This window comes from Poecilia reticulata, linkage group LG3, assembly GCF_000633615.1.
Source record: "Poecilia reticulata strain Guanapo linkage group LG3, Guppy_female_1.0+MT, whole genome shotgun sequence".
NCBI classification, from domain to species: domain Eukaryota; kingdom Metazoa; phylum Chordata; class Actinopteri; order Cyprinodontiformes; family Poeciliidae; genus Poecilia; species Poecilia reticulata.
This window is the reverse complement of record NC_024333.1, coordinates 21,977,550-21,987,796: the sequence shown is the minus strand read 5'-3', so window position 1 is coordinate 21,987,796 and position 10,247 is coordinate 21,977,550. Positions and strand designations below refer to the sequence as shown.

Here is a 10,247-nt window from a genome sequence, read left to right as displayed (position 1 = left end):
TCAAGTATGGCATTGTTTTTATGTCGTATTAGCTTTGTTGTGTTGATGCATTTTGACGTGCTTCAATTTTCCGCTGCAACACGTAAACTTCCCCATTCACTCAGTGCGTTATAGTTCCACATCGCTTAGGTTTTGTTGCTGCGCGTTTGCGCAGTGTGAAGGAAAGAGGAGACCAGCTGCACAGGCAGGCTGHGAAATGAGATGCAGGTGATCGGTATCGGCAACAAGAGCCAATGATCGCCGATCACTGATCATGCACTTTTTCACGAAAATCGGCCGATTATGATCGGTGACCGATCGATCGACACACCTCTAGATATTATTATAACTAATTTAAGCTTTATGTTTTTATTCAGGGTTCAGAGTTTGCTAAAGATCGTTGGTGGTTTCAAGGATCAAGAGAGGCGACTGATATCAGTGGAAGCTCAGGTAGAGCGGCAGCATCACCTTGATGCATTGCATGGCTGCTTCTGCTGCAACTGTTTTTTAACTTATGGAAGTGCAGAGACTGGCTAATCCTCAGCTATTTCTCCATCTCTGTGTAGGTTCGATATTGTGGAGAAGTGCTGTCCTGGATGGCGGAGTGCTTTGCGCAGAGCACGCTCAAATGTGAAAAAGATGCTCCAAAAGCTCCAAGTGAGTCAAAAATCAGAGACCTGTGATGGCTAACAAAAACGACGCAGGACAATGGTGAGCGTTTATGTCCGGTTTTGTACTAACACGTCATGTCAGCATCTCTAACAGGCAGCAAGGCAGAGCGCACTGCGGACACACCTCAAAGTCACTCTGAGCAAGAAGCCAGACAAGAAGAGGAAGAACCCAAACCTGGTCACTCGGGATATGGAGCCAACAAGAAATTTCCATACATTGATGAATAATAATAGTCACAGCACTAACTTGTAACAGATACCCAGTCCAACCTTTCTTCTTATCCTCCTGGCACTTCTGTTTTTTGTTGTTTTTTTGTCTTGACGTTACAGTAGTTCATAGTGCATTTTTCTTTTAGTAGGAATTGTAAGTTCAGGTTATTTGGTTTATCCTTAGTTTTGGAGCTGCATGACAAATGAAGGGAATGAGTACATTACAAAGGCCAAATTATTGAAATGGAATAACAGTTTTATTTCAGCARGTTGCTAAAATGCAGGAAATGACATTTTCAAAGGTGCTATTTGTGCGTCCTAAAATGCGAGTTCCTAATGATTACAGAGAGCATCATTTTAACAAGCAACAAATGACAATTTTAAGAAGCCATCCCATAATATTATAAAACTTTAAGACAGTAGCATCGTTTAGATAGTCAAATCAAATGACATTGTTTGCAAAAAAGAAAACAAAAAGTAAAGTAAGCATTTTGCTGCTCAACAAGCAGCAAAAACTTGTTAAATTTATMTTTACTAATCACATTACCCAGGAATAGGTAAGAAACATCAAATATTATTTCAAAATTACATTTCTGCAGCTAAAACAGCAGAAAAAAACCCAATGGAACCCATGTTCAACCATTCTATGATGTTCCATGATTGTAAATATTTCTTTTCTCATTTCTGATTATGATTGGAAATTTTAAAGAGCACACCAGGTTTAATTTTTGCAGTGATTTTTGCAGAAAAATGTGTGATGTGAAGTCTTTATTAAAGCACAGCTTAGAGTTATAATCACTTTGTTCTTCTGAGAACTGCTGAAACATMATCACACATGCACTAATTTAAGAAGTTTTCACTGAACATCCAGTGAACTATAAACCAGGGGATGTCACTCCCCATCCGGTTTCCCAAAGCACTTAATTATTTTTTTGTGGTAGAATCTTTTATACGTTATACAGGAGCACCTTATTTGCTTCACTTTCTTCCATTTCTTCACGCCTTTTTATTTTTAAAGTGTCAATTTAGACTATGCAACYGTTTTTCCTGATGTTCTGCAGCATTTATTGTTGATAATTTCATATCAAATGTCGGAATACAAACTGTGGACTCAATAAAATAATTTTCACATTGCTCAGTGCCATTTCTACAGACTCACTGTTTTGTTTTTCTTTGAATTCTTTTGTAGTCTTTCATTTGTCCTGCATTCTGCACTTGATATATYTTCATTCAGTATGGACCAATGGATGACTTCATAAGGAAATATAAAGAGGCTTGTACTTTGAGACCTCCACACTTACTTAGATGACAACTAATTATTGATCCAACTAATTTCTTTAATTCAGTTCTTTTCCTAAGAAAGAAAAACATGTACATTTTACAATTACGGACTAAGATGCACTTTACACAGGCACATAGTATTAAGATTTATCAAGTCCACATCACAACTATGAATATGTTGAATTTTAAGATTCCTTATTTTGAGTAAAAGTCAACTATGCTCAGATTTAGAGCTGAAAGAAGTTTTTTATGCGTTTAGTTGTATCTTGTGAAAAAAAAGATCAGTTCTAACATGCCATATCACTTTCAAAGAAATCTGTTAGAGATAACCGGAGGAATAACGTTAGGTTTTGTAAAGTATTGATTAGAATCAAAGGTTAATACATATTGMGAGTAATAGTAGCTGAAATGTAAATATTAAAGCTGTGATACACAAAGTTAAAATCTGCATCAAAGCGGTAATCCACTAATTTTATTCTGTTACTTAGAAGCACATCGCTTCAAATTGTACCAAACCCACTCCCATGCCTCTAACAAACCGCAAGATTAAATCAGATCAGATTTTCAGAGGAAGACAGACGCCCTTAAAATACAATCATGAAAAGAACAAACATTCAGACATTGGAGAACAAATAAATACCAGAAAATTCACTTTGATGAATGAAAGCGAGGTTTGATTTTCTCTGGCAATACTGAAACACTGGTACTTGTGCTCTATACAACCGAAATGACACCAATCCCAAATAAAGAAGCTTGACCTTATTCTTTTGAAATCGATGCTTCAGGTCCTCTTGGCTGCACGGCCGGTCCCTCCCGATGAAACATGCTATCAAAGCGTGGTGTCACCTCGCAGCGGATTAGCAGAGTGTCATCTTTCAAAAAAGCTTTCTGACTCAGCTGCTGCAGATGCAAAAAAGTGACGTAGCCAAATCCTTTGGGATTGCGTGCAATCACAGGTTTCTGGAAGGCTTGCAGGTCTGGCTTTGTCTCCATGACCTCCATGTGATGCTGACACTCGGGTCCCTGGTCTAAGATGGCAAGCCGGATCGTTCCTTGAAAAGGCCAACTCAGCAGCCCGTCAAAAGCTCCTTGCATAGTGTGGACGAAAAGGGAGATGAAGTTGGAGCAGCGTGGGGCGTTGGGCGTCTGCAGGTGTAAGCGCAGACACAGCTTGTAGCCTGGACGGCCCGTGTAGAAGCCAGGGCTGTGCTCGACCACTGTCCGGCCTGCTTCTTGGTTGCGCAGGAGGTCAGAGAAACCTCTGAGGCGCCAGGTGAAAATGCCGTAGCAATGCTGGGCCTCCAGGTCCTTCACGGTTTCCTCCAGCGTTGCGATCTTACGCCGCAGATCATTAACATGCTCTGCCTGCCAATGACATGGAGCATAAGGTTAGTTACAACATAATAAGTAAATTAAGCAAAGTATCATAATCCATCAGTCTTAACTTTACGAAGTTATAAAGTAATCTCTTCTTTTTAAAAAACWGAAAAACCTGGCTAAAATGAGATGAAAGTCTTCATGTGAATGTAGATAGCAACAGGTGACACAACTCCGTCTTGAGCATTTATTAGCAAAAAGGTTGCTTTTCATTTAAATCACTGACCAATCCTCATCTAAATCCTAATTTTTCATACATGAAATCTAAGGCCCCGCCCACACAGAGAGGTGCACTTGCAATAGGTTTTCGACTTCCAGGCTGAGTCCCCACAGATTCTCTTGAGAGACCAGAAACAATAACTTTTGAAACCAGGTTCCAGGGTGGATAAATTTCAAAACCCCAGTTTCATGTTTTAAGTTTTTATATAACTGAACCTTTAAAATTCCTCACATTTATTGAATACATAAATAATATACCTAGAATTGGAAAAGCAAAAAAACAACAGAAAAGAAAAATGTAGCTCTCTCTCTCCCTCTCATGCAGCTTTCTCTCATAAATAAATGTGGTGACGGTCTGTTTTTGTTCTCTGTCACCATTACAGCTCCGCCTATTGTCCCAGCATACCTACTACATCATTTTCTGTGGCGTTGCAACCTGTTTTGTGGCCACACATTTTTTCTAAATCACTTAGAAATATTATACCGTGCTTATATCTGTCCATTCAGGGCCTAAGATTTGGCACACATATTTTGTTTATTACAAGAATATAACTCAATACTACAAAATGAGTGAGCGGTGACATAAAATAAATATATTGCGAGGGAGCTCATGTAAAGCCATATTCGCAGAGATCTAATATGATCTCTGTTAAAGTGATATAATTAATATATTTTTGGCTCCCAGAAGGAACCAACAATGTTCCGCTGACCTACATGCAAAATTTACGAAGTAAAGTCAAACATAAGCCYGCATAACATGCAGGCAGAAGTAATGTGAGGGCTAGACAGAGAGAAATATACCAGCATTTCTACAATAAGAGACTGAAATTAMCATGTCATTAGGTGTAGCAAATATGACTGAAAAAACACACTCACATTTATTCAGAATTATTGATATGAAGATCATCTAGCTCATAAAAAAAAACATTTCAGTGGTTTGCTGTTTGGACTGATAATGTGATTTTAATCAGTGGAGATATTTTACAGAAATCATAATGAGCTCGCTCAGAGCACTTGGTAAGCTCTTACTTGTGCGTCTTTCAGTATGATGAGCTCACGCAACTGGTGATCCTGCTTCACCAATCGCCCATCCATCTCTCTGATCCTCTGCATCTCCTCGCTGGGCTGAGTTGCGGCTGAGCTGATGCTGCAGCTTGCAGCTCCTCTGAGCCCGCCGCAGGCTGCCGCTGGTGCTGGTGCWGCAGCGCCAATATCCTCGGCCAAAATGGACGGCCCTGGAGTTCTGAGAGGTTTGGGCGACGTGCCATTGAGGCTTAGGCTACGCAAGAACTCCGCCATGTAATGCATGTGCATCTGTGTGAACTCTTGCATGTGCTGAGCCAGGTCATGTCGCTGCATCTGTAAAGTAAAAGCAGTTTGTGGTCAGACACACTTAGAGACACATCTGTTCAATTGTGTAACAAAACAAATCACATACCCTTTCCTTACAGCCAAACATGCTAAAGTTACAGGCAATGGGGGCTTTTGGGCAATCTATATCACAATGGGATTCCATCTGAAAAACATAACATGAATCATGGTTATTTAACAAAAACAGCAYTAAATGTGTAAATAAAAAGTATAACAATGCACCACGAACTTTAGCTTTTACAAGAGAAMCAACATATTGTAATTCAATTGTATGTGTGTATTGACAMCATGAGGAACAGTTCCCTAAAGCTTGAGCAAAGGGGAAGCTGTTAGTTGTAAGTAAGCCTAACAGCTTACGGCTCATTTCCTGCACCAGACACAACTGTGACTCTCACCTGGTCTCTGATCAGATCCATCTCACAGTACTGGCACCTCACACTGGCAAACGGGCACTGCTGCTCATGTAGCTAAGAGACAAACCAGAATGAGATTAAAAGACCAATCCTTGTCATCCTCAGTACAGTAATAAATAGGTATGAGTCAGTTACTGGTATACTGGTAGGTTTTACAATCATTTATCTATGTTATCCAAACTTATACAGTAAATGCAACTTTATTAACAGTTTCACCCGTATGTAATTTTAGCATTAATGTAATGTTTCTGAATTATCAGTGTAAAATGGGAGATGTGTAAAGATTCTTTTTTTTTGTAGATTTTTCTTTTATTTTCTGAGCAATTTAAAACATGATCATAAAACATTTTCAAATGAACAATCCAGTTTTTTAGAACAGCATCTCTCTCAGCACTAAGTGAAATACCAAATTATGTACAAACTGCATTAATAAAAAAAATATTAATACACAACTGCCTTATCCATTGTGAACCTTTATGGATTATAGATTTATATATATATATAAATAAAGAAAGAAAGAAAGAAAGAAATATTAATGTACAGAACTTGTTTGCAGTAGTGTTTGAGAGTGAAAATCTGTTTACACAAGCACAAAACAATTACAAGCAAAAACGGAAGAATTGCAAAAGCTATAATGATGTGTAGAATATGCAATTGAAAATTGCTACTAGATTRAAGTGGTGCTTAACCTGTATTTGCTTAGATTCACAAATAAAAAATAAGAAAATGTTATTGAGGACAAAGTTTGCTTATAAAACTTTTATGATTTGCCTTTTTTAAATATATATATTTTTTTCTTTCTTATAGCTATATTTCACCCAATCTCATGCCTAGCAGTGCGGCAGCAGTACCTCTTTATCCTCAAAAACAAAGGATGCCACACAGTCTGGGCAAGACATTGGCCTTCTGTGGCACTCAACAGCTTTGTGCTCCTCTAGGTAGCTCTTCCTTACAGGCTGCTGGCACTGTGGACAAGGCACAGTGGCAAACTGACACACAGCCAAATGATTCTGGAAGGAAAAGCAAAGTAAATGAGTTAACTTAATTACATGGCTAGCTTTACTCAATTCAATTTACTCCAAGTCACTTAAGGTAAAAATAAGATGGGACAGAAATAAATCTGTTACTTAAAGTAGACAGGATATAAAATTCAATGTAGCACATGGATCAGAAATCTTTTAATGTAATTTAAGCAGAGGGAACACTAGCAAAAAATAATGACTGCAGAATGCAACAAGACTGAACACTATTAGCAGAAACAGAACAATCACAGAGAGTATGTGGTTGCTGCTAAGTCTTTGCAACCTAAGTATTGTTTTTCATCTTGTAGCTGCATCCAAATATCTTTAAACATACAAATCAATGTCCTTTCACAAAAAAAAGGCTTGATGGAATTGTCATATTTATTCTGTTGAACGAACTGCATCATAAATTAGTTTTTCTTCCATTAAACTTCTAACCTCTAAATGTCGGAGCTCCATTTTGTCAGTGCAGCCAGWGTTTGGACAACGAACAGTTAGYGATAGAATCTCTCTTTTGGCAAAATTATCAGGAAACAGTTGGTCTTCTGACAGCATTTCATTGTCCACAGGGCACCGCTGTCCTGTATCACTGTTTTGCAAGAGGAAGAGTAGCAATTAATTAGGCAGGGCATTAACATAATCTGCATCCACATGGGGCTTTATATTTGGGCAGGAAAACAATTGAAATGTTTCATTATATTCACAAAAGTGAAGCGTATTATTAGGACTAGGGAATTTACAGATGACTTTGCTGCTAATAAGAAATAAACAACAATCCTTCAAGAATAAACCATTTTATTTTACATTAACAATTTGGTTAAATCCCCTTTCAGTTATTTGGTGCAGTCTAAAATACAAGACAATWACTTACCGAATAGACTTCTCAATGCAGCTCTTGCAGAATCGGTGACCACACCGTGTTTGGATGGCATTCCTTAAGGCCATCAGGCAGATTGGGCACTCGTACTTACTCTCGAGGGGTGGGTCAAATTCCACATCATAACCCTGAAGTGGGGCAGAGGTCTGAAGACTACTAGATGAGCTGTTCATTAAGGTGCCAGGACTCTCCGATGGGCTTAAAAGGGATTCCCTTTCTTTTTCCTGCATTAACAAGGCACATCCAGATAGCGATCCAACTGCTCCGTCATAGCTGTCCTCCTCCAAACTCCCCTTATTGCTTTCACAGCAAGCCATCTGTACAGTGTTTGAGTGCCAAATCAAAGCTAGAAGACAAAAATGAATATTTTTTTTATTAAATTGAAATAATTGCTCATTACACTGACAGAAAAAACTTTTCAGAAGTGAAGTTTTTATTTTATGACAGTTGAAATTATTTTTCAGTTCAACAGTTAAGTTATATGGTGCCAGCTCGCAACAAACACAAAAGCCAATTCAATCCAATTATACAAATATGTTGATCATTTGATTCAATGATSCAGCATTTGAAAGAATTATTAATTTCTGTAAAAATGGATGGTATRCTGTTATTCAAACARCATACCATCCACTATACTGTTTGGATGGTACAGTAAGGACTATCCAAAGACAAAGAAAAAAATAATTAATACAGTATATCAATCTATACATTATCAGGTTAAAAACATCTACATGCCTCATGTCCTTTTTAAACGCCCATTTTAACTTTCTCACATCAGCATAGCAACACTTTAACTTCCTCCATTAATTCAGCCAAAAATAGCCAAAATAAGCCAAAATAACGAAAGCCAACATTTATATAYATCCCTGCTTTTGATTTAAGTAACCTTTCTTAACAAGCAGTTTGCCTGTTTTCYACACAGCTGTGTTATTATTATGTGCAAAGGTATATGACTTCATATTAAAGACTGTGGTGATTTTAGAAAAAAAAAAAAAACGAACACATTTCATCCCTTTTTGCCAATGAAAATCTCTCCACAAGGCTCAACAAGGCAGAATATTAAAAAACTGAACGCAAAAATGTGTGGTTCTGTGCTTGGCGACCTAGAACTTTAAATGGCTGTCAAAAAAGTTAATCGGTTTACTTTTAACTGATGTGAAAAAACAAATCTTTGTTCATTTTATTAAACTTATGAATTTGTATTATACAGAACTAGCTTACAATTAAACTGCTTGTCTCATTCTTTCTCAGAATGAAGAATTSCTGCAAAGTTACGGTAACAGATAATTTATGCCAACAATCATCCGATGTCAGCACATGCTTGCCAAGAAGGAGATATTGCTGCAAAGTCAATGACTAATAGCAATTGGCCAAGGTTACTTTGATAATCTCTTACCAATTGCCATRATAAGTAGAATTTGAATGCAAAGTACTCTAGGAAGGACTGTTTAGAAATAGGATGCATTTGTCCAGTGGAGTTTTGAGAATACACGTGTTGTGAAATCAGAAATCACTCCAAACACTGTCCTCCTCTCCTATTGTACCATATCTGGAGTGTTAAGTAGAAGTCACCCACTCTCCATAAAACAGCACTTAAACCGTTAACTATAAAACTGCAAAAAAAAAAAAAAAAAAGAGCAATGAGCATGGTTAACAATGTTGGCTTTTGTGAACATACAAATATAAAATTTTAAAAATCAAATACCCAAAGGTTTGTTGATCTGCTCAAATACAAAACTACACAAATAATGCACAAAATAAGACACAACCTGCTGCTTGTAAATGCACAGAAAACGTTTTCAGTGGCAGCTATGACCACAGAATAAAATATAATCTTGAAATTTTTAGCGTTATAACAACAATGAAAATATTTACATTCTATGTGTAGAGTGAAAATGTGGATTAGTCTCAGTGGAGAAATGCAGGGATGTCCAAAAATKTACTAACTTAAAAGATTCAAAGCTAATTAACTGAAACGGTGTTTAGGCAATAATGGTTTGACATTTTTATAGGTCTTAGGCATTTGTATTTGATGTACATCATGCATATTAGACTTACTCCTCGTTAGTAAATCTAACGAGGAGTTAGACTTACTTACTATCTTAGGCTTTAAGATAATGGAGACTTGAATACATCACTATAGTAGAGTTGTATTCGTGTTCTTTTACTCTTTTATCTTCCAGTCATGTTCGAAATAAATCAAGCTAAAACAAATGGTGCGTTATAAACAAGTGTAAATWAACTGTATTTTACAACTGTGTTATTGTCACTATAGTTGATCAATCAATGTGCATTTATTTGCTGCCAGTCGGTTATCACTAATATACACATGAATCGTGCCTTAATCTACTCACCTGTGAATTCTAATTGATTTTTTTAATAAGGAGGCTTTAGAAACTACATCGTATGGCTAAAGTTATAATTTGATTCCAACTTACAGCTAAGTTAGAAATGTTTATTAGCTGTTGTGACCTAGCCTGCTAGCAAAGTTATTCAACGTCAAACCCATTTCTCAAGACATAACCTTATGCTCACAAAAGTTAGCAATTGTTTCACCTGACAGTCATGCCTCTAGATGCGGAACTGCAACCCCGAATCTAGCGGCACTAAGAAGAGACTAAAATAAAGATAAATTACACTTATACTGACCTAGACTGTAGAGAGCACACACCCGYGCGCCTTCTGGTGCAGTAGAAATGACTTTGTATCGGTGAAAGCCCGGGTTTTATCTCCGAAATTTAGCCACCTTTGCCTTGAAAAGCCCCGAACATTTAGTTTCAGATTTCCTGTTTTTCTTTTCCTACGTCATCAAAGATGACTCCAGCTG

At 37.4% G+C, this 10,247-nt stretch overlaps 2 protein-coding genes across 2 annotated transcripts in view; one reads left to right on the top strand and one right to left on the bottom strand.

The window, feature by feature from the left end:
• trpm5 (transient receptor potential cation channel, subfamily M, member 5) overlaps positions 1–2,001 on the top strand; it is a 24,097-nt gene extending 22,096 nt beyond the window's left edge. Inside the window, exons 24-26 of the mRNA XM_008405685.2 lie at positions 357–429; positions 546–636; positions 733–2,001. Of these exons, the coding sequence (XP_008403907.1) occupies positions 357–429; positions 546–636; positions 733–878 (310 nt within the window). The 3' untranslated portion in view covers positions 879–2,001. The remainder of the gene's footprint in view (positions 1–356; positions 430–545; positions 637–732) is intronic.
• traf6 (TNF receptor-associated factor 6) lies at positions 1,096–10,222 on the bottom strand. Its single transcript, XM_008405684.2, has 8 exons — positions 10,070–10,222; positions 7,415–7,766; positions 6,982–7,132; positions 6,373–6,531; positions 5,504–5,575; positions 5,176–5,253; positions 4,767–5,096; positions 1,096–3,506 (listed from the first exon to the last, which is right to left on the bottom strand). Exons 2-8 carry the CDS (start codon positions 7,735–7,737, stop codon positions 2,901–2,903), a joined length of 1,719 nt encoding a protein of 572 aa, XP_008403906.1. The 5' UTR covers positions 7,738–7,766; positions 10,070–10,222; the 3' UTR covers positions 1,096–2,900.
• Between the last annotated feature and the right edge of the window lie 25 nt (positions 10,223–10,247).